The 26,176-nt window shown below is 45.7% G+C and overlaps 1 protein-coding gene across 3 annotated transcripts in view; it reads right to left on the bottom strand.

Annotated features, from left to right (window-relative positions):
* The window catches only part of DOCK10 (dedicator of cytokinesis 10), a 270,916-nt gene extending 247,479 nt beyond the window's left edge, over window positions 1-23,437 (bottom strand). For 2 of the 3 annotated variants that reach the window (XM_058703033.1, XM_058703042.1), the window contains exon 1: window positions 23,204-23,437. In XM_058703033.1, coding sequence (XP_058559016.1) covers window positions 23,204-23,326 — 123 coding nt within the window. In that variant the 5' untranslated portion in view covers window positions 23,327-23,437. The remainder of the gene's footprint in view (window positions 1-23,203) is intronic. The other variant, XM_058703060.1, reaches the window with a different exon arrangement.
* Window positions 23,438-26,176: the final 2,739 nt, after the last annotated feature.

Below are 26,176 nucleotides of genomic sequence, written 5' to 3'. Positions count from 1 at the left end.
CATCGTCTGCTTGCCAGCCCCCATTCCCTGCCTCTCAGTGTCAGTTACTCTGTTGGAATAACATGAATTCACAGTCATGGTTGGGAGGGGGGGGTGCTGGCCCCCTAGGTTAGAGCTGTCCCACAACTCCTGCTGGACTGGATTTTTCATGACAGAGAAGTGAGCTTTAAGGAACACGATACCAGTGTGACAACTTCTTCCCAAATGCAGTGTTCGTCGTTTTCAAAGAAAGATGCAGCCCACGCGGAAGCACAATTATTAACAGTGTTTCTCTCCTTTATTCTATTCTGCATATCATAGGGACCATTGGGATCTCGGCTTCTGAACACCAGGCAGGAAGACACAGTGACCGGGAGATCGGGGCGGAGGAAGCGGGCTGCTCCTTGCGGGACTGAGCTGGGGTCTGGGTGAAATGAGCAAAGTGCGCCCCACCTACACCAGGACTCTGTCCCTAAGACAGAGCTTGCAGCTGGTTACCTCCTGCTGAAGCCAGGGGAGCCCCAGGCCTTTCCATGCTGTCCTGTAAATGTATGTAAAACTCTGTTACCAATTAGCAACCATCTAGTTTTGAATGGGCCATGCTCCTTCGAAACCTTTCTTTCTGAACTGTTCAGAACACTGTGGTGATGACGCAAGAGAGGAAACAGCCTTATGGGCGGGGCCCCAGTGGAGACCAATGGGCTCACATTTTGTCCCTCAGGTTGTCCACTTGCACAGCCCCCCAGACCCTCAGGATCCCGGCCTTATGTGTGGCCCTTTGAATGAGTAAAGGGTATCACCCTTGACCACACGATGTGATCGTTTCCTGAACAGATAGGGAGAAATGCCGCACTCCCGACTAATCCGGGCTCTGGGTTTCCAAGATCTGAAACAGACTCTCATGGTTGACGAAAAAGAAGACAACTGTGAATTTGGGGGTTGACAACTTCAAAGCTCAAGAGATGGTAGTTTAATTTTTTTTTTTTTTCCTGGCTACGATACAAATCCTCAAGCCAACCCACTTCAGTGTCCCATGCTCTTGCCTGGTTTTCGTCCTTAAACCCAGTTTTTAATAGTCCTGGCATCTCCTCCCTCCTGGCTCCCATCTGGATCCAGCTGTTCAATGCCTATGATTTTCTGTCAAACACAGTGGCCTGCTACACATTTACCCGACACCCAGCTTCCATTTTGAAGCAGGGGGTTTACCCTCTCATTGCTGGGAGTCCCTTTGCAGACATGGCCCTTAGCTCTGGCATTGGTATCAGGCTGGGATGTGAGGGTTGAACAAGAAGATTGAAAGTTTTTCATGATTACTTATTACTCTGTAAGGCATGGTCTACTGATTGCATGATTGTTAAGTTGAAGATCAGCAGCCAACATCCGAGTGTAAGCTAGCGGGTTCCCATGCTTTCCGTCAAGCTGTGTGACCCAACGACAAAGCTAAACCAACAAACTGGAGCCCCGAAGACACGGGTGTCGATTACAAGCGTGTCTGAATCCATATGTTGTTCTTGGACCTAATTCCTTATGGATCCAGCTCAGAGATACCGACTCAACATACACATAACTATTTGCCTGGGTAGACAGAGCACTTCCCTTTATGGCTTTTCATAATTTAAAACTGCCCACAGTTTCATGTCCTTTTACTGTCCCATTCTAGAGCACTCCCATTAATGATGATTCATCAGTGAATAGTCTTGAATCAATATCAAAGTATATAATATTTCTTAAAGGAGGGTCATAAAAATTGTAACCATATGCCATTGATATTTTGTTGAGAATGAGACACACATTTAGGGTCGTCTGTTGTCAATAGAGTCTATGGAGCAGAACAAATGAGTCACAGCAAAGACCGTGACAAAATATGGTGAGCACATTGGCAAAACAGTGGAGGAATAATGAGGTAATCATGAAGCAAAAATTTACATTCTGGCGAACAACTTAGCCCAGCAGCATAGTATATTTTAAAGGCTTCTTTCTCCTACATTTTGTTTATTCTGACTGTTCTCCAAACACGCATGCTTTATGACATTATTTGGATGAACAAAAGTGACACTGACTGATGGGATATATTCTGGGGGGCTTCTCTCCTCTGAGTGGAGGTAGCTATTTTAAGATTCTAAAAGACAATTTGTCAACTTAATGGCAATCATGAGATGACGTAATTTTCTAAAAATGTGTTGGGAGCATCTCAACAGGAGATGAATGGGACAGCACTTGCTATCATTTAGGACAATCTCCACCTTCAGAAATCCAATTTCTGTCACACACTAGAGCGTTTCGTCCTGGTAAGGAAAATGAAATTGGTTTCGATTCCCAAGAATCTTGGGTTTCAGACACACATACACATGTGCGCACACACACGCGCACACACACACACACGCGCGCACACACCCCTCTTGCACTTGAATGAAAACAATTCCATAAATGTGATGGAATGCATGGTGTGCCATAGAACTACATTGTTTATATTCATTGGTTTTAAACACATCTGCAAAGATGGAAGAATCAGCATTTTGTTCCCGGAACTACACTTTGGGGACAGCTGGGCAAAAATCAAAGCAGTTTGCTAATGGGGAAGGGAGTCGGAGAGCTTCGCCTTGTGCTGAGCAACCGAACTGGCAGGGCCCACGAGTGCCCTGTTCCACAGCATACCCCGGGGCCATCAGAGAACCTGGAAGCTATACACAGTGGCAGAGTAAATCACCCGTTCCTCAGTCTTTCGTTTCTACCGAAGCTAAGCAGATACTCATGTGCCCTCACACCCATCTGTGGCCCTACGTCCGCACATCAGGATGCCCGTTTATGATGATTTCCCCGTTTTTACCGATTCATTTGTTTATGAAGTTGCAGGGATGCGGGGAAAAAAATAAACGCAGGGAGGAACTTGTCCATGAAGATAGGACCCTGCACCCACCGGGCCAGCTGGGCGTATCAAGTACCTGCAGCAGGTTCCTGTAACGATCACACCTGTCGGTCCATTCTAGCTTCTATGAATTTGCAGTTTGATTTCCTAATTTGGTTGGGACGGGGGGCAGGGAAGGGAGGGGGAGAAGAAAGCAGCACTGGAATTTGCGGTGGTGGGTTTGTTTGTTTGCTCGATTTCCCTCCCGGCTCTTCTCCAAGGCAGACAAATCCGAGGGCTTGCATACTTCAGTATTCGTGAAGCCCCTCCTCGAAATAAACAGTCATGTCAGTACAACGACGCGGTACAGTTCCTTGGGGACGCGTGAGCCAGTTGGAAGTTTCCCATAAAACAGAAGGTGGGCCCCAGACATTTAATAATTCAGGCTGTTCTACCACGTTACAAACGTTTTCACTTGGGGAAGTTCTCTACAATAAATAGGCTTTTGTGGAAATTGCTCCTCCATTTAACAGGTGAAGAAAGAACGCAAATCCAGCCGGAATAACATTAAATTGCATTTTCCTAAATGTGCATTTTTCCCACGATGCCCTACAATACGTGATGTTCTAACACACACACAGGGGCACACCCACACAGGCCCACAACACACAAATATCCACAGCTTATTTTATACTACAGCAGCTGAGACTGCAAGTTCTGGAGTTCAAGTACTCTTTGCACCATTAAAAAAAAATTTTTTTTTTTATTACGTTTCTTTATTTTTGAGAGGCAGAGAGAGAGAGAGAGACAGAGCATGAGTGGGGGAGGGGCAGAGAGAGAGGGAGACACAGAATCCGAAACAGGCTCCAGGCTCCAAGCCGTCAGCCCAGAGCCCGACGCGGGGCTCGAACCTACGAACCGTGAGATCATGACCTGAGCCCAAGTCGGACACTGAACCGCCCGAGCCACCCAGGCACCCCTTATGTGCACCATTTAAACTTTTGTGATCTCGAGCAAGTTACCTGACCACCCTACCCCGGTGTCTCCGGCTGGGTCAAACCGAGCTGCCTCCTCCATTCTACAGGTGTCCTTATCACCTCCTCCTGGAGGGCTTAAAAAATGTTTCCTCCAGAACCCCTATGATTGCATTCCCACACCGAGCTCCAAGTCACAATTCTGCGTGATGGCGACCCTGTGGCAGCGTAAACGAGTCGTTCTTCTAGGTCACACTCCCTTGCACCACCACAGTTTCCTCCAAGCGTAGAATTTAGCTGTTCACCTCAACTTCGTGATTCAAAAAGCACCTTCTAAAACCTATACACCCCCAAGATAATTTGTGCCTGGAAAAATCGGAGGTTCTGAAAATTCTATCTGTCTTCCTGGCTGGGTGTTTACTACAACTCAAATGGAATGAACTAAGCGTTTTTATACCACATAATTGAGTCTGAGTTCCCTGAAACACTCGCACAAGTGCCTGGGGCCCAAACAGCCCCGAGATTTTGTCCCGAGATTTTGGAAAAGTGCAAACACTTGATATTTTCCTCTATGGAGACACCTGCTTGCATTTACTGTGAATCCCATGAGAATGTTGAACAGGACACTCATGTAGTGAGGAATGAAGGCCATAAGCTTGATGACAGGAGGGCACTGTTCCTGATTACCAATGTGGTTTTGAGAAAATGCTAACGAAACTTCAAAATGCAACTTAAATAAATTCAACGAATTTCTTTCTACAAAAAAAACCCTTCTAATCATCATCCTACCGTTAACTATTTTAACATTTATTTACTTTTGAGAGAGAGAGAGACACAGAGCGTGAGCAGGGGAGGGGCAGGGAGAGAGGGAGACTGAGAATCAGAAGCAGGCTCCAGGTTCTAAGCCGTCAGCACAGAGCCCGACGCGAGGCTTGAACCCACGAACCGTGAGATCATGGCCTGAGCTGAAGTCGGACTCTTAACTGACTGAGCCACCCAGGCACCCCTAACCATTAATTTTTAAAAGTTTATTTATTTGAGAGAGAGAGATAGAGAGAGAACAGGGAAGTGACAGAGAGAGAGAGACAGACAGAGAGAGAGAGAGAGAGAGAGAGAGAGAGAGAGAGAATACCAAGCAAGTTCCATGCTGTGAGCGCAGAGCCCAGGGTGGAGCTTGAACTCACCAACCTCAAGATCATGACCTGATGAGCCGAAACCAGGTTGGATGCTCAGCCAAGTGAGCCACTCAGGTGCCCCCACCATTAATTTTTGAAACCCTTGCTGATATGACCTCGAATCTCCCAAATATGTGCTAAATTGTCAGTGTGAAAGGAAACAGGAATAGCCAGTAAACATATAAAAAGATGCCTGACTTTCAAAAAGGGAAACACAGCTGAACACAGCAACATGATACCCTCTTCCACCCAGAAAACCAACGAAAGTCAGAAGGTCTGACAACACGTGTACTGTTGAGGAAGTGCATATATGAGGGCGTGAAAGGGCACCGTGTTTTTGGAAACAGTCCGGCAGCATCGCGAAAGTTGTAGAAGAGCCCTGCACTCTGGCACCAGGAGATCTGTAAGAGCAAACGAGGAAACAAAACAAAACCGAAAAAAAAACAAAAAACAAAAAAAAAAAACCCTGAAAGTCCATCCGCAGTAATAGCTGTTTCAGGAAGTACCTCTGGATGCTAAAATCAGTGGCAAAAGTCCGAGGAGAAGCAGGGGAGTCTCAGAGGATCTCCCTACAAGTTACTGGTGGGTTGCAGAAGGAACTGGATGGATGGCTGGATTCTTAGGTTGGAACCCCGATCCCCCATTGCGATGGGATTTGGAGATGGGGCCTCTGGGAAGTAATTAGATAATGAAGGTAGAACCCTCCTGATGGGGTTAATGCCATTATAAGGGACGCTCCCAGCTTTGTGCCATGTGAGGGCACACGGAGAAGATGACCGTCTGCTAAAGGGGAAGAGGTCCTCCCCAGACACCCATCTGTGTGCACTTTCATTTCGGACTTCCAGCTTCCAGAACTATGAGAAATGAGTGTTTGTGATTTAAGCTACCTGGTCTCCCGTACGTAGGTCTGGCAGTCCCGGCTGACTAAGGCAGGAAACTGGTAACTTCGTAGAAGATAAACAAGGCAGACGTGTCCCCTTGACAGGCTGCGTTGAAGATACCCCATGGCTTCCGTGACATGCCTGCCCCAAACAGCAAAGCTGGTAGCTGATCAGGAGAATGCATCAGTCTAAAACCAGACTGAGGGCCATTCCACAAAGCAATGGGCCCGTGTTTTTCAAAATCGCACTTTCAAGAAAGACACAGGAAGACCTAAATACTCTTCTAGATCAAAGAAGACCAAAGGGATATGACATCTAAATGCAATGTAATCTTTGGATCCCGGACCAGGAACAAAAAATAGTGGGTCACTTGGAAAAATCTTAATCAGGTTTACGAATTAGATATTATTATTGTGTCGATGTTAATGTCTTGATTTTGATCATCATGTTATAGGTATGTGAGAGAAGTGTTTTCAGGGGCGCCTGGGTGGCTCAGTTAGTTGAGCGTCCAACCTCAGCACAGGTCATGACCTTGAGGTTCGTGAGTTCGGGCCCCGCGTCGGGCTCTGTGCTGACTGCTTGCTCAGAGCCTGCTTCAGATTCTGTGTCTCCCTCGGTATCTGCCTCTCTCCTGCTTGTGCTCTGTCTGTCTGTCTCTCTCTCAAAATAAGTAAATAAATAAAAACATTAGAAATATATTTAAAAAAGAGAAGTGTTTTCAAAAAATATACTTGAACTACTTTGAGCTCTTCAAAGGGCATATCACATATGCGGTTTTTCTCAAATGTTTCAGAAAAACAAAAGGTGTGTGTGTGTGTGTGTGTGCGCACGCGCTTGTGTTAGAGACAGGGAGAGAAACAGAGTGAGACAGAAAGACGGGCGAGAAAGAGAGAGAGAGAGAGAGAGAGAGAGGGAGGGAGATGGTGATTAATTTTAAGTGTGGTAAAATGGCAACATTCGAGGAATCTGGGGGAAGGGTATATGAGATTCTTTATACTAGTTTACAAACAAAATATATTTAGATTTTTTTTGTAAACCTGAATGTTCTTCAAAATAAGAAAGGAAAAGGTAAAGCGAAGCAGGGGACTGATGGGGATGGTGTCCAGGGGTTGGTTACCTACGGGGGGCGGGGGGGGGGTACTTGGGGATGAGGAAAAGCAGAGTGACCGGGGTTGGGTGGGTGATCAGGGGAGGGTTCCTCAAGGAGATGATGAGACAGCAGCTGAGGAAGGACTGCGGAAAGAGCTTTTGGGGCTGGGAAAGAACAAACACAAAAGCCTATGGCTGACGGATGCACGTTGCATGCCAGGTGCTCAAGGGCGGCCACTGGTCTTTTAACCTGGGCAGCAAGGGCATGATGGGGTTTGGAACTATTAGATCAAAGGTCTTCAATGTTAGCAATGGTACAATTCAATGTTTCTCTATTTCTCCCAGCAAACTGGATAATTCATAAAAATTTAATGTACGGTTTAATGTGCCACTAGGAAAAAAAATGTTAGAAATGGTAGAAATGTTCGGGCGCTAAAAATTCCAATGAACGATAATAGGGTGTCAACTTCAAAATACAAAGAAATCACACTGAAAATACAGTTTTTCCTTATAGTCACATCAGATCACTGAAAGGCAATAATTAAAATGGGTCCTTTAAAAAAAATCTCGGAACCTGTTCCATTTTGTCAAAAGCAGTGGACCTGAATGCCGGGCTATTATTTCCAGAGCTAGGTAATATTTAAGCATCTAAGTAAGGAAGAAAAAGGTAATGCCATATTGTTCCTCTTGCCCACAATATCTGCAGGGCATTTCCCCTTCAAAAATGACATGGGGTGGGGAGCATACTTCAAAAAACTATAAAAATACACATATCTCTCTCCATCCATCCAACCAAGAGTCGTTTGTTGCATTATAAGAAAACTCTGTAACTGTCTGATGAGGTGAGGCAATGACTAAATAATTACAACAAAAAACCATGTGTTCAAGAAGTACTATGGAAATGGAGATGAGGAAGGGATTGTCTATCAACGGACTCAGAGGGGAAGTAACGGGTAAAGGAAGAAATGAGTTGGATCTGGGAGGCAAGTAGGAGCTGAACAAGAGGAGAAAGAAAGGCAGGTTTCTCTAGGCAGCTGGTAGTGTGCATGGCATATGTGGGAAATGCCCAGAACCTTGGGTGGCTGTAGTGTGGGGATAGTTGAAGAAAGAATGTCCTAGAAAGTGAGGCTGGAAAGGCAGGTTGGAGCCAGGTGAGATAGGATCCCTTGAGGAAGTAATCACGAGCATTAGAAGCATTCAGGAATAAAAGATTCACGATCCAAGCTGTGTGCTCACGTGTTAATAGAGGCAAAGTGTGGAAGGTGGATTATAGACGGTGTGAGGAGACCAGAGACCAGTTAGAAGGCTGGGATAAAGCCCTTCAACCCTGGGGCTCCAGGATGGAGCCATCAAGGGGCGGAGCTTAGCAGCTGAGCACAAGGTGGAGACGGAACCACAGGTATCTGTGCACAGGTGAGAGCAAACCTGTGTGTGCGGATGAATCCTGTAGGGAGGTTTTTCAGGAAAGGCAGGGAGAAGATCTAAGGCTAGATCCCTGGTAAACCCCACCATTAAGTGGTTCATTTTCCTTTAAGGTATTCTGTGAGCTGACAATATATTAAGGAATACGTGATCCATTCTCTGTGACCAAAAATGTACTGAGTCTCTCCTTACTAGTGAATCAAAGATGCCATTTTGAATAAAATTGCACGTGTTAAATGGTTCATTTAACCATGGGGTTAAATGATAAAAGATAAAGGATAGTTTCAGCCTATCTTTCTGAGTAGTGGTCATTGAGCCAATGTACACAAACTGTAGGCAGCTTGTCTGGCTCTGACACACAGAGTATTTGGTCCCATCCACCAGGCTCTCCCGTACACGATACTAGAGAGAATACAGAAAAGGAAGTTCAGGGTCTGCTAGGCTTGAGATCACCCACAGGTCAAGCTACTCTCAGAGAAAAAGATAACGAGGCTTGGTCAGAGATAAAGCAGGCTTCAGACAGAGTTCAGATTCCCCTGAATACCCAGAGCAGGCCCCACTCCAGTCAGATCTGGTGATAGTCTACTGTCTACTAAGTTACAGGGATGCCCATTCCTAGGCATGCAGGCACAGAAGCAAATGAGCAAGACTCTCCCTGGATGGACGGCAGCTATGACAATGAACATGAATGTAGCTTAAGGAACTCACAGGCATGATATCATTGAAACCTCATGAGAATTGTGTGTCTCCTTATTTTACAAAGAGAAAAAGCTAAGGTTTTTTTAACTTCATCAACGCCACACAAATAGAGAGGGTCAGGTTTTGGAACCGAGCTCTGGTCTCCTACAAAAGACTGTTTCCTCCACTTCATAGTAGGATCAGAAAACAGTGTTTGGGGAGGATTTGCTCCTTTTAATAATCCTCACAAGTGTTTGTGGTAGGTTCCTCGGAGATATTCACATCGTAATACCCGGAACCTGGGAATACGTTAACTCTCATGGAAAAGGGGACTTGGCAAATGGGACTAAGGTTAAGGACACTGAGATGGGGAAACTATCTTGGATTATCCAAGTAGTTCAATCTAGTCACATGAGTTCTTAACAGCGGAAAAGGCAGAGGGATGAGAGATGCATGAAGAGCTTGACCCGCCATCACTGGCCTTGGCGATGGAAGAATGGGGCCATGAGCAGGAAATGTGGTAACCTCTAGAAGTTGAAAATGGCCCTACGTTTACCTCCAGCAAGAAAACCAGAACCTTGGCCCTCCAGTTGCAAGAAACTGAATTCTGCCGACAACCCAAATGAACAGGCAATAGATTTTCCCCTCAAGCCTGCAAAAAGGGACAAAGCCCTGCAGATGCCTTCATTTTAGCTTAGTAAGATCCCTGCTGGACTTTGCAACTACACTATGGTAAGATAGTACATCTGTGTGAAATCTGTCGTAATCTCGTTACAGCAGCGATGGAAATCTAGTGACAGTGTTTGTATCCCTACGAAGTCACGGAGACCCAGAGTGGGTCAAGTTCTGATCACTTCAGAGGACCCCAGAATCACATGCCATCACTCAGATTACGAGAGGCATCATGTCCGCTTACAGGAAATGACACAAGTCAAGAACACAACTCTACCCTTCCCTGCACTGACAAGCCAGAGGCACACATTTAACCGTCAAGGAATGTAGTTCCAGTCCTCTCTCCTTATTCAATACATGTATTTCAGGCAGTGTTGGTATACAGAACACAGAACCCTCAGGACAAAATTTAGCTTGAATCACCTAACACACATCAAACATTGAAACGTTCAACATTAGCTTCAACGTACGCCAACGAGTATTTCTTTGTGAACAAATTGTCTCAAATGAACACACCGAAAGCTGTTACAAGCTGTTACCACGAGTTGTTTCTTCCTTACGTTCTAGACTTTGAGTTATTAATTTAATAAGAGCCCCGAGAGTTTAAAAAGTACAGATGTAAAAAGAGACTATTAAGTGAAAAGCGGAATTAAAACAAAAACCACACAGAGCAGTTGCTACGGTATCCTAAAACGGTGTCAGGAAAGCCCCCTGACCTAAAGGGAAAAAAAAAAAAGAAATAGAGAGTTTTTGAGAACTAAAACAGCATGAACATTCACTGATAAAATCGTACAGCTTTGGTGAATATATCGAGGGTTTTCTTGGAAATATAAACCACTCTCCATCATGGGACTGGGAACGGACTGCCGTCAAAACTCTGTCGCCCACTGCTCCTGAATTTTAATCAATCATTTTCTGCACCCAGCTCAGAGTTCCATTCTGCCCCGGACTCGTGATTGCTCCCGGCATCTGTGGGAACGACAATAACATCCCTGGCCAAACAGTGGGGCCTGTGTGTGCCAGCAGGGCGCCCATGAGAGAAGGAGCTGGTGTTGGAACAATGATTAACACCTGCTCAGCTGAATCTTATTTATTCAAGAGTCTACATTCATGCCGACCAACACTTATTTATTTATTTGTTTGTTTGTTTTTGTCTTTGGATAGCCTTTCGTGGGAATCTTCAACTCTGTTCAGTTCTCTTCAATTCAATTGGTGACTACTGAGCAGGTACTCTATGCTGATACTTGACTGCCTAAGTATTTCTCCTTGGACATACCTAGGACTTTCTTTGCTGCAAACCAGGCACTCAGATTGCCTTGAACGTGCCTCTCCTGTACTTCCGCCATCTCTAAGGGGGACATGCCTTCTTACATTTAGCAAGCGTTTAGCAAGCATCTAACTATGTGCCAGACATTTTGCTGCCCTGGAAATATGGAAACGATAACCACAGTGTCGGTCCTTGAAAGGGTACTGGAAATGTGTGGGTAAAACCATGTTCCATCCTCCCGGTCCAGAAGAGGCAACGGGGACAGGGGTCATGTGAACTGTGGTTAACTGTACCAGAGATCAGACCGGCCACCAGCGAAGTGATGAAATGTTATTCCCGATACCACTAGTCTCCCATTTCTATGCCTTTTGTCCCAAGGGATCAGGGGACCTTCAAAAGGGATACCTGCGGGGGGATAAGTCCATGGCGATCTTATATATTCAAGGTTGGTTTCTAACTGCTGAATGAAATACCCTGGACCTTGTGAGGGATCAGGCTGCTGGGTGGATGATCTGGGAAAGACTCTGCTGTCTTCCTAACAACTGTGAAATCCTACAAGGGCAAGGACAGGTCATACTACCTTTGTCAGGTGTGAGAAGGAGGTGAAGAGGCAGAGGCAAAACAGAGAGACAGAGAGAGAACGAGAAAAAAGAGAGGTCCTTGTTGCCATTCTGATGGGAGTGAGAAGCTGTGGGGCTTGCAGGAGAGTTCAAACTCACCTACATTCCGGTCACGTGGGACCTGGACTGTAAGCCAAAGAACTGTAATTACAAAGGCTGGGCACACAACTGGAATCCTCTCTCTCTCTCTCTTTTTTTTTTTTAATTTTAATGTTTATTTATTTTTTAGAGAGAGAGAGAGAGAGAGAGAGAGAGCGAGCGCATGAGCAGGGGAAGGAGCAAAGAGAGAGGAAGACACAGAATCAGGAGGCAGATTCCAGGCTCTGAGCTGTCAGCACAGAGCTCCACGTGGGGCTCGAACTCACAAACCCGTGAGATTATGACCTGAGCCCGAGTCAGACGCCTTAACTGAACCATCCAGGCGCCCCATGAAATCCTCTTTCTTCACATAGATGGGCCTTTCTATTCTCAGCAGGGGGGCAAAGAGGGAAATGAGATTGCAACCTCGCTTCGGAGCACCCACTAGGTCAGAAAAATCTGTCTCGCACATCTTTGCCCCTGCTAACTGTCCTTTTGCCAATTCTTAGCCCCTAAGCCTGTCCTTAGAATCTATAATCAGCCATTCATTCCCTCCATTACATCCTCAGCTAGCCATTCGGTGCCGCCATTTTCACCACTGAAATACACATTTTGTTGTAATTCATTTGAACCGATTCTTCCAGTTGCTAAAACCAGACATCTTAATCAATAATGGTGTTACTGAAATGAAAAAAAAAAAAATGTACATATTTTAATCCCGTATGAAAACCTCTTTTAGGGGCGCCTGGGTGGCGCCATTGGTGAAGCATCCGACTTCAGCCGGGTCACGATCTCGCGGTCCGTGAGTTCGAGCCCCGCGTCGGGCTCTGGGCTGATGGCTCGGAGCCTGGAGCCTGTTTCCGATTCTGTGTCTCCCTCTCTCTCTGCCCCTCCCCCGTTCATGCTCTGTCTCTGTCCCAAAAATAAAAAAAAATAAAAAAAAAAAAAAAAAAAAAGTAAGAACTCCCTAGATGTTTAGGGCTGAAACATCTTTAATAGTCTTACCGTCCAACCTACTTGTTTTAAAGACAAGAAAACTGAAACCCAAGGAAGCTTAAAGACTTGGTCAAGGTTACTCAGCCTGGAAACCACTGCTTCCTGGCGGTAAAAAGATACATTTTTTCAACGTGATTGGACACCAGCCACATAATGGCTCTTGACTTCAAAAAAACTGAAGTTAATGAATGAACCTTCCCTGTGAGCACTCAGAAAAGTCCTGAAAGAATCTTATCTGTCCAGATCAGTATGCTGATAAACTTTATGACTACTATTTTCACATACAGGACAACCTTATAGCTAGGTACATAGATACAGTAAAGCATAGATACGTATACACTGGAATACTTTTCATTTGGAAATGAAATCCTCTTTTGAATCAATGTCTGATGTGTAAACAATGTACAAAAAACCCCCACAAACAGTAAATGACTTTAAATATCACTTATCCATATCTAAATTTTCTTCTACATAAAAGTCACTGGGTTCTCACATCACTTTTCATTTTCGTGAACGTTACTCAGCTGTAATCCATTTCCATTTTCTCTGTTCTAAAGACCAGTGACAAAGGGACTTTTAAGAGCTAATCAAATAAACAACGGATGTTCAAAACTAATTTAATTATCACATTTCATTGAGTAGCGAATTTTGTTACTTTTTTTTTGTTTGCTTCTTTGCCACTTCAAGCATTCACGCCGGGATTCTTTATATAGAATGCAGGGATTTGAAAGGCCAAAGTCATTGGCCATTTTGACGGCCTTAATTAGTCACTTGAATTGTAATTACTGAAATCATTACATAAAGAAAAGCTCATTGTGCCATCATAAATGGTGTCATCTTTTTTAAAAAGACACCCCCCCATCCTATTGTTAAACTCTGCCATTTTGGTGCCAAGCCTCCCAAATTCCTTACGTCAGGAGAGAGGCGGTCTCCTGAAACTGCATTAGAAAAACTGACTATTTTCACATTTAGCAGCACAATTAAAGGAACTTTGGCTGATTTGGGTCCATTAATTCTTCTAGTCCCAAAGGCGTTTCCACCTCACAGTCCGGTTGCCAAATATTAACATTTTCAAAGACAAGGGTTTTTCTCTATTGCCACAAACTCAGCCACATTCATTAAATTTTGTTATTTCTACATCATTGAATGTAGGTCAACATGTCGAGTCCAGCAAAAACAAGCATTTCTTTCCAGTTGACTGACACTGCTGTGAAAGATAAGAGGCAAACAAATCTCACTTCAGTGGAAAACAAACAAACAAACAAAAAAACAACTCCTCTCGTTTGTAAACATGAATATCAAAATCAAGACTATAGTAGACGATGTAACAGATGTACTGTTGCGACCCAATTACCCCATGTTGATCTGCCAGAAATGTATTTCTATAGAAGAAGAAGAAGCCAATGGTGTCCCTTGCAGAGTTGAAGGAGCCTTTGTTTGCAAAGCTTCACCCACTCTGTGCCCGTCCCGCCCCAGGGGAATGTCTGAGCATGGACAGTGTCCAAAGCTGGAGTCATTCCCGGTATCCCGCGTTGCTGAGATGTCATAAATGAAGAACGGTTAAGCAGAGCTGCACATCTCTTGTTAAGAAACTCTTTTTCCAAACCCCTTCCTATGGCTGGGGCCCTGGGGTTTCCTTTTCTGTCCTTGCTCTCTTGCACGGATGCTAACTGCACGCTCAATGAGGCCAGCCTGCCTGTCTGGTAGAACTGGTCTGCAGGTCCGAGCATCGGTGGAGACCACAGGCTCCAGAGTTGGGCTACCTGCACGTGCCTCCAGGATTCATCATGTACTAGATTCTGGATCTGGGGCAAGCTGGACGTCTAGACGTCACCTTCTTCATGTCTATGATAGGAATGAAAATCCTTTGCTATGCGGTCGTCAGGAGGATTAAAAGAGATTATATGAGTCAAGTACCTGGCACATAGGATGTGCTCAATCCATACCTTTCTGTAAATTGCATTTCCACAGCTTCGAAGAAGGTGACCCAGGAACATCATTAGCAGATACGAACAAACCAGCCATTCGTAAGGCATCATTCCATTACAATCTCTTAACCGATGTGCAACCAGCCCACCCTCCTGATGTTCCTGTTAGCACCTCATCTGCCGTGCTTACTTCTATATAGTAAATAGAGTATAAAAGCTGTGAAACAGGTAAGTTTCCTTCTCTCACTGGCACATGCACATGAAAGCAAGAAGTCTGGAAAAGAGAAACAAGGAATTAAATACGTAAAAAGATCATCCTAGGCGGTCGCCAGAGCTATAAGGGAAATGACGGATAGTAACAGGGCACAGAGGTTGTGGCAGGGGGTGCTGGGGAACACATTTCAACTTGGCGACCCAGGGTGACCTTTCTGAGAAGGAGACATTTGAGAACCTGATGGATGAGAAGGAGGAGTCTTGAGAACTGTAAGGCAGAGGGATAGCAAGTGCAAGAACCTCATCATCTAATCCCCTAATTTCCAAGATGAGGAATCGAAACTTCAAAAAGAAGCATGACTTAGCCAAGAGCCAGGGAGGGAATTCTGGTCTCTGATATTTCCCTACACTCCCAAATTGGCCACATGGTTCAAAGTGCTCATGGCCAGTGGAGGCGAGGAAAGAGCATCCCAAAACGGGGTGAAGGACAGCCAGTCAGAGGGACCTTGGACCATATGCCTGCATGTAGTCCATAGAATTTAATCCTTAGGGCGTTCCTATGTGAAGGAGAGAAATCATGTTTTTTCTGAGACTCAATGACTATAAGAAAAAAAAAAAAAAACTTGCATGATTTTATGATTCTAGCAATCAGATTTTCCGGTACAACCAATTATTTTCAAACCACTAAGGGTTTCAGTGATAGCAACGAAGAATCATTATTCTGAGTCCTTCATGCGTTGCAGTGATCCTGCTTAAAAATTCTCATTAAGCCGGATAACACCGGCCTCACCCTGGAACACATCTTTACGACTATAACCAGGGTGAAGACTTCTGCAGATTCATATTGTAACCATTTCATAAACATTATGGAATTTTTTTACTTAACCTGGACGCGTAAGTTCACACCACAATTAAGGTGCCGCATGAAGGAGAAAATGTAACAGAAACCATCAAGGGACTTTCCAAAGTCACTTAGCAATGAACCGATCCCATTTCCATACATTTCTAGGTGATTGGAACTTTATTTTTTGCCTCAAGCAACTCTTTCAAGGAGTCGCAGAATAAACTATATTGTTTTGGACCCTCATGCAATTGCCTTTACCTGACGATATACAGCAAAAATACGGCTGACATCGGACCTTATTTTTGTGTCTCTCAGATGTTAATGTGCTTACAAATCACCAGAGGATCTTATTAAAATGCATGTTCTCTCCCAGTAGATTTGGCGTCCCCAGGGGACTCTGGGACTCTGCATTTCTAGCAAGCCTCCATGGGATTCTAATGCTCCCGGCCCATGGGCCACATTCTAAGAGCTGAAAGTCTATACTGCCCAGTACGAAAAGTCACAGAAAAAAATGTCTTGTCTCTTAAGTCTCGGTGTAAGTTAAAGCTGAGCACACACAGAGCAAATTATTTTCTTGTATACTGTAGACCTCTTAATCTCAGGGCTGATCAAGTATTCCTCTTTGACTTGGCCGTTAGGAAGCAGTCTTAGCAAGACTGTAGCACTTAACAGTTATGGGTTATATTCACTGATCCTAGTCCATTGACATACTCTTGACTACATCTAACTTTCCTAATATTGCTTTTTTGTTGTTGCTGATATTGCCATTTGCCCCTTTACTCACTATGTTTTTTAATGTTGTCTTACATGCATTTTCCTTGTAAGACACTGGAATCGCTCCTTTGAATAAGAAAGTGTGCAAAAAACGAATCCCAACACAACCGAGTTGAACGAAAATACGTGCTCAGGGACACATTGATGCACTGGAAAATTTCAGGCACTTGCTGGAGTGGGGTGAAGTGATTGAGATGGAGAAGCAGCCTGTCCTAGAAAGACGCAGGCCTGAGAAGAAATAACCCCACCCTCTTTCACAATATGCTTATGACTTTGCCAGATAAACGGCCTGGGGACGGCTGACCAAGTTTATATATGAAGGACTGAACAATTAATTGAGCTCTGGTTGCCTTAAGGGGGTCTGTCGTGGTTAGGGGTACCGGGAACACCTTCTGCTGTGGCTTTGGACCTCAGAGGAAAGCCGAAGTGAACACTGATGGGTATTCTGCATTATCACAGGACAGGATTCCCAAGGTAAAGCTAACAATCAGGAGGCAACGTCAAGCGAATTCAACTCCTCATGTCTTCCAACTTAGAGATGCTGCTGAAGCCACAACATCCCTGGAACATAATGCTCTGCTACTTACTATTCAGGATGCAAGAGACGTTCCTTAACTTAGAGCGAGGTTTTCAATCCTGTGAGTCTCAATGGCTTCCTCTGTAATTTGTAACAACAATAGCAACGTCCTCATAGGATGGCTCTGAGAATTAAGCCCGAACCCTGTGCCAGGCACCATGTGGGTTCTCTACCAATGGTTTATCCCAACACATGTATTACTCCTCTTTTTCTGGGCTAGGCCTCAGAGAAAATGGTTGTGAGGAACAAGACGGCCAAGAACCACACTCGTTCTTTCTAGAAGTTGTCTGGGTCCCCTGTTACCATTTATTTTCAAAGTTATTTCTGCAATGCCCTTGGGAAGTAAGGCGGCAACAACAACAACAACAACAACACATTTGTTGATACAATCAATTACATTTGACCTTGAGGTTGTAAAATAAGTTCACGTTGACTTCTTCCCCAGGCCACGAACCTTCTTTATCAAAGAACTGTAAACAACATAAACCCGTAGGGCTGTGGTTTCTGCTGAAGAGTAAACACCCTCGATATGAAGAGTGCTGTCAAAACCAACCCATACCAAGCCCAAGGAGACCTCGCTCTGGGTGCCAAACAAACAGGTCTTCGCTCTGCCTATTGCTTTGACCCTGGCTGCTGACAGTAAGACAAGTGCTCTGCTCTCCTTCAGTATCACTTCCTGCATCTGTCACTCACTACTCCTCCCAGCATATGACTTTTTGGAAATTCTAGTATCTCCCACTCAAGTTTCTGAAGCCCCCTACTACTCTCAACTATTAAATACCACAAAGTTCCGAGGGGAGGAACATTCTCCCTTCTAGAAATTCCTCCTGCTCCTGTAAACATGTTTACAGACTCATTACTTCTCAACCACAGATCGTTGGTCTGTCAAAGGTGCTGCTGCTTCTTCAAAGCTCCCTAAGAGAACAAAATCAGTATCACTGGAGGACACAGGAAGTTAGAAAATATCAAACCAAAGTGAGGATATGGAATTCCGGTGATTCCTGAGGTCCGTACTGACCTTCTCTACCACTTACCCTTTATGCTTTCTGGGGAAGCAGCAAGGGAGAAAACACTCTGGTTAAGTATAATCACTTCTGGCAGGATGTGTCTTCTTGAAGAGAAGTTGATAAACAGAAATACCATACAATCCAGTAATTCCACTACTGGGTATTTTCCGAAAGAAAATGAAAACACAGAGTCAAAGAGACACAAGCATTCCTTTGTATATTGAAGCATTATTCACGATAACCAAGATATGGAGGCAACCCAAGCATCCATCAATAGATGAACAGATAAACAAGATGTGATACACACACACACACACACAATTAAATATTACACTCACAAAACGAAGGAAATCTTGCCATTTATGACTGCATGAATAGACCTAGCAAGCATTATGCTAAGTGAAGTTAAGTCAGAAAAAGACAAATACTTTACGACTTCTTATATGTGGAATCTAAAGAACAAAACAAATGAACAAACACAAACAGACAAGCAGACTCTTAAACACAAGGAGGGATGGTGGATGGGGGTATGGATGAAATAGATGAAAGGAATTAAGAAGTACACATTTCCAGTTATAAAATAAGCCACAGACATGCAAATGACAGTATAGGGAACATAGTCAGTGATACTGGAACGACATATGGTGACAGATGGTGACTGCACTTGTTGCGGTGAGCGCTGAGTAACGTACAGAATTGTTGAATCACTATGTTGTGCACCTACAGCTAATATAACATTGTATGTCAATTATACTTTAGTAATAAAGAAGTAAAGATAAATAAAAAAGTTAATAAAGTTAGTTACAATACAAAAATGGCTTGAAGAGAAATTTTTGTGTAACAACAGAGTAAATGTCATAAATGAGTTAAAGACTGAATGTTAATAAAGTGGTTCCGATCTGGGCAATAACATAAGAGGCTTTAGGCAAAAACTGGCCAAACGATTATTTGTTCCTCAGAGTCTTCTATTTCTCTGACTCACCCAGTCACGTTCCGCAAATAAAGCTCCATTTGTCTCCAAGTGACAGACCTGACGTGGTATTAGCAGAAAAGTCATCTCTAGATTTTTTAAAAGTATTTTTCTTTTGAAGTGCTACCAAATATATATGCAGAAAGATGTACAGATCCTAGGTTCATAGCTTAATGAATTGTAGAAAGCTGTCTAAATGAACTAATTCATGCAAAAACACAAATACACTTCATGGATTTTGAAAGAGGGGTGCCTGGGTGGCTCAGTCGGTTAAGCGTCTGACCGGCTCAGGTCATGATCTCGTGGTTCACGAGTTCAAGCCCCGCATCCAGCTCTGGGTTGACAGTTCGAAGCCTGGAGCCTGTTTCGGATTCTGTGTCTCCTCCTCTCCCTGCCCCTCCCCCGCTCGTGTTCTTTCTCACTCAAAAATAAATGAACATTAAAAAAATTAAAAAAAAAGAATAGCTTCCTATAAAGAATTTCTAATCAGTGGCATTACAGCTTTGGTTAAATACAGTATGTGTATTTAAGTAATAAAAGTAATAAAACACTCAATAAGACACTCTCCCACTGACATGGGAGAAATGTTTCTAATCATTTTTGAACTGACAGTCTGCTCTAAAGAAGCTTGCTTTGTGGGACTACCATGCATGGAGTGTCTGGAAAGTTCCTTAAACTCTACCTGATCCTCAGATTGGCCTTGGCATGAGCTGTGATTCATTTGTCTTCCATGAGAAAAACTTAGGATGACTGAGGAGCAACTATTTCTCTTTTAAAAATATATGGCTTTTGTTCATAACGGTTATGTGTTATTATGATCGCTTTCTTCCATTTAAACAACTTCACTGAGTTGTTTTTGCCGTATCAAACTGTATATATTTGAGGAGTACGACTTGAGGTTTTGAGACAGGTTTACATTGTGAAAATCACCACAGATGAAGATAAATAACTTAACCATCACCTTTACATAGTTACCACTGTGTGTCTGTGTTAACAACTTTCAAGTATACAATCCATTGTTGTCAAACGTCATCACCGTGCCGTACATCGGATCTCCAGAACTCATTCATCTTGTATAACTGAAATGTGGAACCCTTTGACCACCATCTCTTCATTTGCGGCCCACCCCCGACTGCCGGCACCCCATAATGACCATAGTCTTCTTTGCTTCTATGAGCTTTGCCATTTTCCATTCCATATGTAAGTGAATTCATGCCATAGTTGTCTTCCTGTGTCTGACTTGTTCACTGAGCATAATGTCCTCTAGATCCAACCAGTTTCTCAAAGGGCAGGATTTCTTTCTTTTTTTAAGTGTGGGATAGAGATTATAATGTAATATATAAAATTACATATATAATATATATATACTATCTACGTATATACACACATTTTCTTTATCCATTCATCCTTCAACAGACATTCAGGCATGTTTCTGTATCCTGGCTATCGTGAAAATGTTTCAGTGAGCGTGGGAGTGTAGGTATCTTCTCATTGTTGTTTTTAAGAGGGATGCAGAATAAGGTTGGTCCTGGCTAGGAGTCTGCCTGCACATGAGCCTGCCACAGTGCCTTGGGTTAAAACCGAAATCAAGTTTGCTCTGGCACATGCCCGTATTTTCCCCAGCAACTGCCTTAAAACTTGGGCCCCTGGTCAGCTGTTCTCACTCAGCATTTCTTTGCTCTGTGTTCTCCATAAGCCACACACATTTTGAAGCTTTCTTGCCGTGTGTGTGTGTGTGTGTGTGTGTGTGTGTATCCCACTCTCAGTCCACAACTCACAACTACCGTGTTAATCTAAGAAACTTGCCTATTCTCATTGGACGAAGCAGTGCTCCAACCTTACAACAATCTCTCTGTAACATTCTGCAGGATTTTGGTCCCCCAAACAGGGACTTTGGAAAGGACACTGTATGAATCTAGCGGTGAGACAGTTTTTCTCAACAGGACTTTCTAGTGTCTCTCAAATGTTCTTCAATAGATGACAGCTTCCTCGAATACACACAATGCTACTTGACTGTACTGAAGAGGGCTACCCATAATCTTCCTCCTCTATCCTATTAATATTCTCCCTTGACAACCAGGATTTGAGGACTCGAAGCAACAAACATAAAGGATCTTAAGGGATTGGATCACATAAGCCAGGATTAGTCTCCACACAGTCCAATTAGAAGGTTTTAGGTTGAAAAGGGATGCTGTGCCCACTGAATTTGGGTGCCAAATCAGAGAACTCATCACCTTCCTGGTTCCCTTTAAGAGTTATCTGATAGAATGAAATGCAAAGCACGTGTCTTCTTGCTGCCAAAATCACTGCCCAAACTGCCTGATTCGATGTGTAACATCCCGTGAAAAGTCTTGGCAAAAGCTAATTCAGGAGTGTTGGCCAAGGTGCTGAAGTGAGGGGAGGGGAGCAGGGACACCTTTGCCAATGCATCACCCCCTCCCCGACCCTTTTTAAGACACTGAGTTTATTCATTCTGACAAGATACCCTAGGATTTCAAATCTGACATAAATTTGGAGACGGTAATGTGCGTAGATAGAAAGGTCTCTAGGATACATATTCTTTATAGACATTCCAGTGCTACAAACCTCAGGGGAACCCACCTAAAAACAGAACAAACATCAAAAACAACATCTAGGGTTGTTTCCTCAAAATGCACCCTACCAATTATTTCTCTGCACTTCTCTACCAGATCATTCTGGAGATTCAGTGAAATCAAGTGATTCAGAATCATCTGAGAAGTAATCATAAAGTAAATGGCAGAGAATGACAAATCCACACACCTGAATGATCATTCCATAGTAAAAATTATTTTCTATGCCTGCTTCAAGATTTTCTGACTGTATCCTTTACTCGAATTGAACCTTCCCCCCTCCCACCCCCAAACGTCATTTTGGGGGGGCAGTTTAATCCTTTCCACCGAAAAATGTGCATGCTGCTATCAGAACATCGGGGGGTCCCTGGCCTGGCGATGGCCAACAGTCAGAATCACCTCTGGGTGACTGCGCGCTACAGCCACTGGTAAGTGAAAGAAAAGGCACCCTGGCCACCAACCCTGGCCACACTCCAGTCACCCCCACCAGTTTGGGCATCTGATGCCCCTTCCCTCTGCCAGGCAATTAGCTTCCGTTCAACTTTCCGACCTCTGGCTTTGGAGAAAAGTCCTGGCTGTGGGAACTGGCTCTGGGCAGCTCTTGGCTCCCTCTTCATGGGTGACTGGCAAGAGTAACACTTTCTTTGACACTCTTAAAGGAAGCCATTTAATTCCTAATGATATTTCCTGGCAATAAGGAAAATGAAACCCACAGCGTGGGATTCCGGTCCAGCAAGAGGCAGGCCAACGGTGAGGCTGGTGAGCCCACGTCTTACCGTAACGCGGTTCCCACTCGCTCCCCATTCCCCCCAGCGTTGATTTTTCTCTCCTGACACTTCCACCCCAGAGTGTGACACCTACTGGAGCTTATGAGCATCGGGAGAGATAGGGATACGATTTGGGTATCGGACGGAAAGGCTGGCTGTTGCCCCAGGGATTTCCCGCGGAAATCACCCAGAACTTAGAAGGCATTTCAACAAGGAAGTAACCAGTAAAGCGATCTTGGCGGGAGAACCCCGTGAACATCTTAGAAAAACACCAGAAACCACTCGATGCTTAATGACCCACGTCTCCTCCAGCCCGTACCCACCGCCCCCCTCCCGCCTCCCACCGGGCCCTTTCTGGAGGAGTACAGTGGTTTGTGGCTTTTTAACCGCGTGGAGGGAGGACCGGGCGCAGGCCATTTATTTCCGCGACAGCGTTAACGCGGAGCTCCCGGCTTCAGCTGGAGCGAGGACCTCGGGGCACATCCTTTCCTCGCCGCGCACCAGTCGCGGTGGCGAGGGAGACGCATAGACCTGTGGCCCGAAGGGTTCTCTCCCGTAGACTCCCCCACCGCCAGGGTCCCCGGCACCCCCACGACCTGGCGCCGGGGTGACTAGGGAGGCATTCCCGCCGGCTCCCCAGCCACCCCCCCCCCCCAAACCCACACGCATCCTCTCCCACGCTGCGCTCGAGGGTCCCCGGTCCCCCCAGCGCGCCCTTGGCCGGGAAGCGTCGGTGGCGCTGCCTCGCGGAGGGGGCGCGGGAGGGGTCGGGGCTGGGGGCGCGCCGGGCGCTCGGGGAGGCCGGGCTCGGGGCCCCGGGGCGCGCGGGAAGGCGCGGAGGACGCGCCACACTCACCCGCTGCTGCTGCCGGCTGCTGACGGCCACCGCGGCGGCGGACGCGGCGCTGTGCCGGAGCTCGGCCGCCTGCCCGGGTCTCAGCAGGCTCCGGGTGAACCTGCGGGTCCGCTCGCCGGCCATCGCCTGCCGCGCCGCTCGCGCGGGGGCCCGGAGCGCGCGTCCCGCCGGCCTTCCCCGCGCCAACCTCGTCTACCCACCCGCCGTTCAGGAAGCGGAACTCGGAGCCTCTCCCCCCCCCTCTTCCTCGCTCTACTCGCAAGAGGCGGGTTTCTCGCGCGCGCACCCCCACTCCCCCACCCCCTTCCCTCCGCCGAAGCTTCGCGACGACTTTGCAAACTCTGCGCTCCCCCGGGCGCGCGCAGCCAACTCGGCGAGCGGCCCCGGCGCGGCGGCGGCGGCGGCGGCGGCGTCTCGGCTGCGGGGGCCGCGGGGCGCGCGTGGGGCGGCTCCAGCTGGCCGGCCGGGACCGTCCCCGTCGCCCGAGGGATCGGCAGGCGGGGGGCGGCCGCCGCGGGGCCCCGGGCGGGGCCCGCCCACGCCCACGCCCACGCCCACGCCTCTCGCCCCCACTCGGAGGCTCCTGGCGGGGCTGGAGCTCTGGCCGCCTTTCCTGATTCGGTCCCTACCTTCGGAAGCTGGCGAATGGGCGCGGGCGCAGCTCAGATGGTCCTTCCATTCTCAGGAAAGGGTCAGAGGCTCAGTAGGGGTCTGGTGGCTCGGAGCTCCTCAGCCTCGCAGGAGCCAGCCTTTAGAAGTCTTTTTTTTTTTTTTTTTTTTTTTTTTTTTCCCCAAAGTCCTCCCTCAGGGCCTTACAAATTCATACATGCCTTCAACCGGTATTCATTAAGCGCCCACTCTGTGCCGGTTCCTACTGTTCTGGAAACCGGGGACGAGGAGGGGGATTTATCAGGCCTACTCTAAGGCTGTGTGGGGCTGATAGGATTTTTGGGTTAGGGCTGGGAGGCAGCAAATGACCGAGTTAAATAAACGAATGTAAGTGGTGACCGAGGGCATTTCAGATCATAGAAGCTCGACAACAACAAAGCAGGGTAATGTAGTGTAAGAGGCTTGGTGGGGGTGGTGTTTGATAGGGTGAGGGGGCTAGAGCTGACTCGTGGGGTGACCAGGTAGGGTGGTCAGTAACGGGGTGGTCTTAACACTTGTTTTTCTGCTCCCACTCTTGCCACACACTCTGGTCTGCAAATTGTCTCCAGCCAGCTGACTAAAGTCCACTAAGAATTCTCGTTTTGAGTCGCCCCCAGAATAGTTCTTCCACTCAGTTTGGGGCTGGCTGGGTAGATGAGCAGTGCTGGCCTTTAGGATACTCCTCTGGAGAGATCCAGGACAACCACTCCTAAGAATTTAGGTTTTCCTTAACAGCCTTTTCTAGATCCATGATCCTGACATTTTTCCAGAGCCCGTATATAATTTTAACACAAGGTTGCACTTGGGTATAAAAACTTCTTGAGCAGCTGACAAATGGACTTGAGTCAGCTCTCAGCTATATGGGATTTAGTTAATCAGAGGTACTGACTGGGCATCATTGAAGCACATTCTAGAAATCAAAGTGGGCAGAGACTGTAAGATTTGGAAAGAACCATCTGAAATGTCAGTTGGTTCTGTAGTACCCTTCATAAGAAAACACTGGGTCTCGCGTTATGTGCTTTCACATCGCTGGACACATATGCAAACAGTGTCATGGTTAAAGGTAAGCAAAGAAGGCAGTTGCCTCTGTGGTGGCAAATGAAGATCTCTGGGAGGATAACTCCTTCCAACGACGTTCTCCCCTAACAAGTGTGGTCTGTGTTGATCCCTTTAAATGCACCTTCTCTCTAGAGAGATAATATGTCAAACATTTTTAAATACACTGGGACTTTCCAGGAACAGATGGCTAGTCTTTGTCCCTGATTTTTCAGAGCACTGCGTGGCACAAAGTAGACACTCAATAAATAGCAGTTTCTGGATGACTTTCCAGAGGCTAAGCTTAGATAAGCTGGTGCAGTCAGAGAGGTCAGAGTGCTTGAGGCCTGGAAAGACAGAAAGGAGGAGAGAAATGTGTGCTGGAAGGGAAGGGCAACTCGCTGAACTGATCTAAAACCCTAAGTAACCTATACAACCCGTTCTTCAACCGCAACCATATCAAGCAACAGAATATCACTTGTATTTTTATTACTAAGAATCTTACTTTCTCAGGGTACAGAGGATCAACCCAGAGCATGGATGTGAGGAGATTTGATGAATAAAGTTGATGAACAAGTACCTATTTGCTCTAATACCTACCCTGTATGGTGTCCATCCCATGGGTCACACTAGAAGGAAGGTGGCTGTAAGTGGCCTTTACACTCAAGACATTTCAATAACAGTGCACACTGGGATATTCCTAAGCCCTCAACAGTCATGTAGGTTTTAGTCGTGTCCCCTTCTGGATGCCAAGGGCAGAGAACTGAGTGTCTCCCCCTGGCCACGGCATAGACACACACACCTTTAACTGCAGGAACATGCCTTCAGGTCTGCTCATTTGGGACTCTCTGAGTCTCTGGCAGTCACCAATCTCTCAGTTCCTTCGAGAGATTTGCCTAAGATGTTTTGTAGAGGCAAATCTATGAAAATGCCATGAACACCCTAATGTAAACTACCGATTTGGGCTGATTGTGATGTGTCAGTGTAGGGTTACCAGTTGTAACCAGTGTACCATCCTGGTGGGGAATGTCGATAATGGTGATGGCTATGAACATGGGGTGGGGGGGGGGATCTTTGTATCTGCTTTATTTTGCCATGAATTTACAACAGCTCTAAAAAATAAGGTCTTAAAAAAAACAACAACAAAGAATCAACGTAACACAACAACGAAAAGACAAGGAGTCTAACGGAAGGATGGGCAAAGGAGGCGAACATACATTTCTGCAAAGAAAATATGCAAGCTCCACACCATTAGTCAGTAGGGAAATGGAAATCCAAGTCTCAGTGAGA

The sequence above is a fragment of the Neofelis nebulosa genome, chromosome 2 (assembly GCF_028018385.1).
Source record: "Neofelis nebulosa isolate mNeoNeb1 chromosome 2, mNeoNeb1.pri, whole genome shotgun sequence".
NCBI classification, from domain to species: Eukaryota; Metazoa; Chordata; class Mammalia; order Carnivora; family Felidae; genus Neofelis; species Neofelis nebulosa.
Note: the sequence above shows the minus strand (reverse complement) of the source record. Positions and strands in the feature narration are given on the sequence as shown.